The sequence below is a fragment of the Octopus bimaculoides genome, chromosome 20, assembly GCF_001194135.2.
Source record: "Octopus bimaculoides isolate UCB-OBI-ISO-001 chromosome 20, ASM119413v2, whole genome shotgun sequence".
Lineage (NCBI taxonomy): Eukaryota > Metazoa > Mollusca > Cephalopoda > Octopoda > Octopodidae > Octopus > Octopus bimaculoides.
The window spans coordinates 6,561,374-6,562,246 of NC_069000.1; the positions used below are offsets into that span (position 1 = coordinate 6,561,374).

General features: G+C 34.0%; 1 protein-coding gene across 1 annotated transcript in view; it reads right to left on the reverse strand.

Moving 5' to 3' along the window:
* Window positions 1–873, reverse strand: part of LOC106869212 (guanine nucleotide-binding protein G(s) subunit alpha) — a gene marked incomplete at its 5' end in the record, with an annotated part of 84,808 nt that overhangs the window by 82,481 nt on the left and 1,454 nt on the right. The window contains one exon of the mRNA XM_014914859.2: window positions 256–310. Coding sequence (XP_014770345.2) covers window positions 256–310 — 55 coding nt within the window. The remainder of the gene's footprint in view (window positions 1–255; window positions 311–873) is intronic.

The window sequence follows — 873 nt, forward strand, 5'->3', positions numbered from 1 at the left end:
CCCACACGTATATATAAAAAATACACAGACACACACATATACGCACACACAAGTGCGTGTGGCTGGATAGATAGATAGATAGACAGATAGATAGATAGATTATTCTCTGTTACTACTCTCGGTTTCGCGAATGTTGATCACGTTATATATATATATATATATATATATATAATGTACGCTTGCATATCCATCACAGTATGTGTGTGTGTGTATGTATATTTGGAAAACGTGTGTGTCTTCTAGTGGTTTACTCACCAATATTGCATCTCTGATATTCCTTTTTATGTCTTCTATCTTCAACTTTCTCTCTCTATAGTAATTAGAAGAAAAACCATTTTAATTCCTCCACTATTTAAAAACAAATATATTTACAGTTTTAAATTAACTTTATATTTACATAATGTATGTATGTATATTTCATAATTCGTTTAATTAATTTCTTTGATATTCCGGGAAAGAGGGGAGGGGTGCTTCTTTTCCCTTTAATTTTCTTTAAAGCAAAACAAACGCAACAATAATGAGAACAATAATAATTTAATAATAATAATGACAATAATGGTGATGGTCGCAACGATATTGTTATGTAGAGAAATTGAGGGTGGTTGTTGAAAAATCATGCATACATTAGTTTGTGGGGGAGAGAGAGAGAGAGAGAGAGAGAGAGAGAGAGAGAGAGAGAGAATGAACTCAAAGACATGCAGTGGCTGTTAGAATTGGTAGCAATAATAATGATTTCTAATATTGGCACAAGGCCAGACATTTTAGTTGGAGACAGAGAGAGAAAGGCTGGGAGGAGGAGGAGAAGAGGCACAGAGTCGACAGAATCGAAGCCCCTTGTACTTTGACTGGTATTTTGTTTGTTTGTTTGTTTGT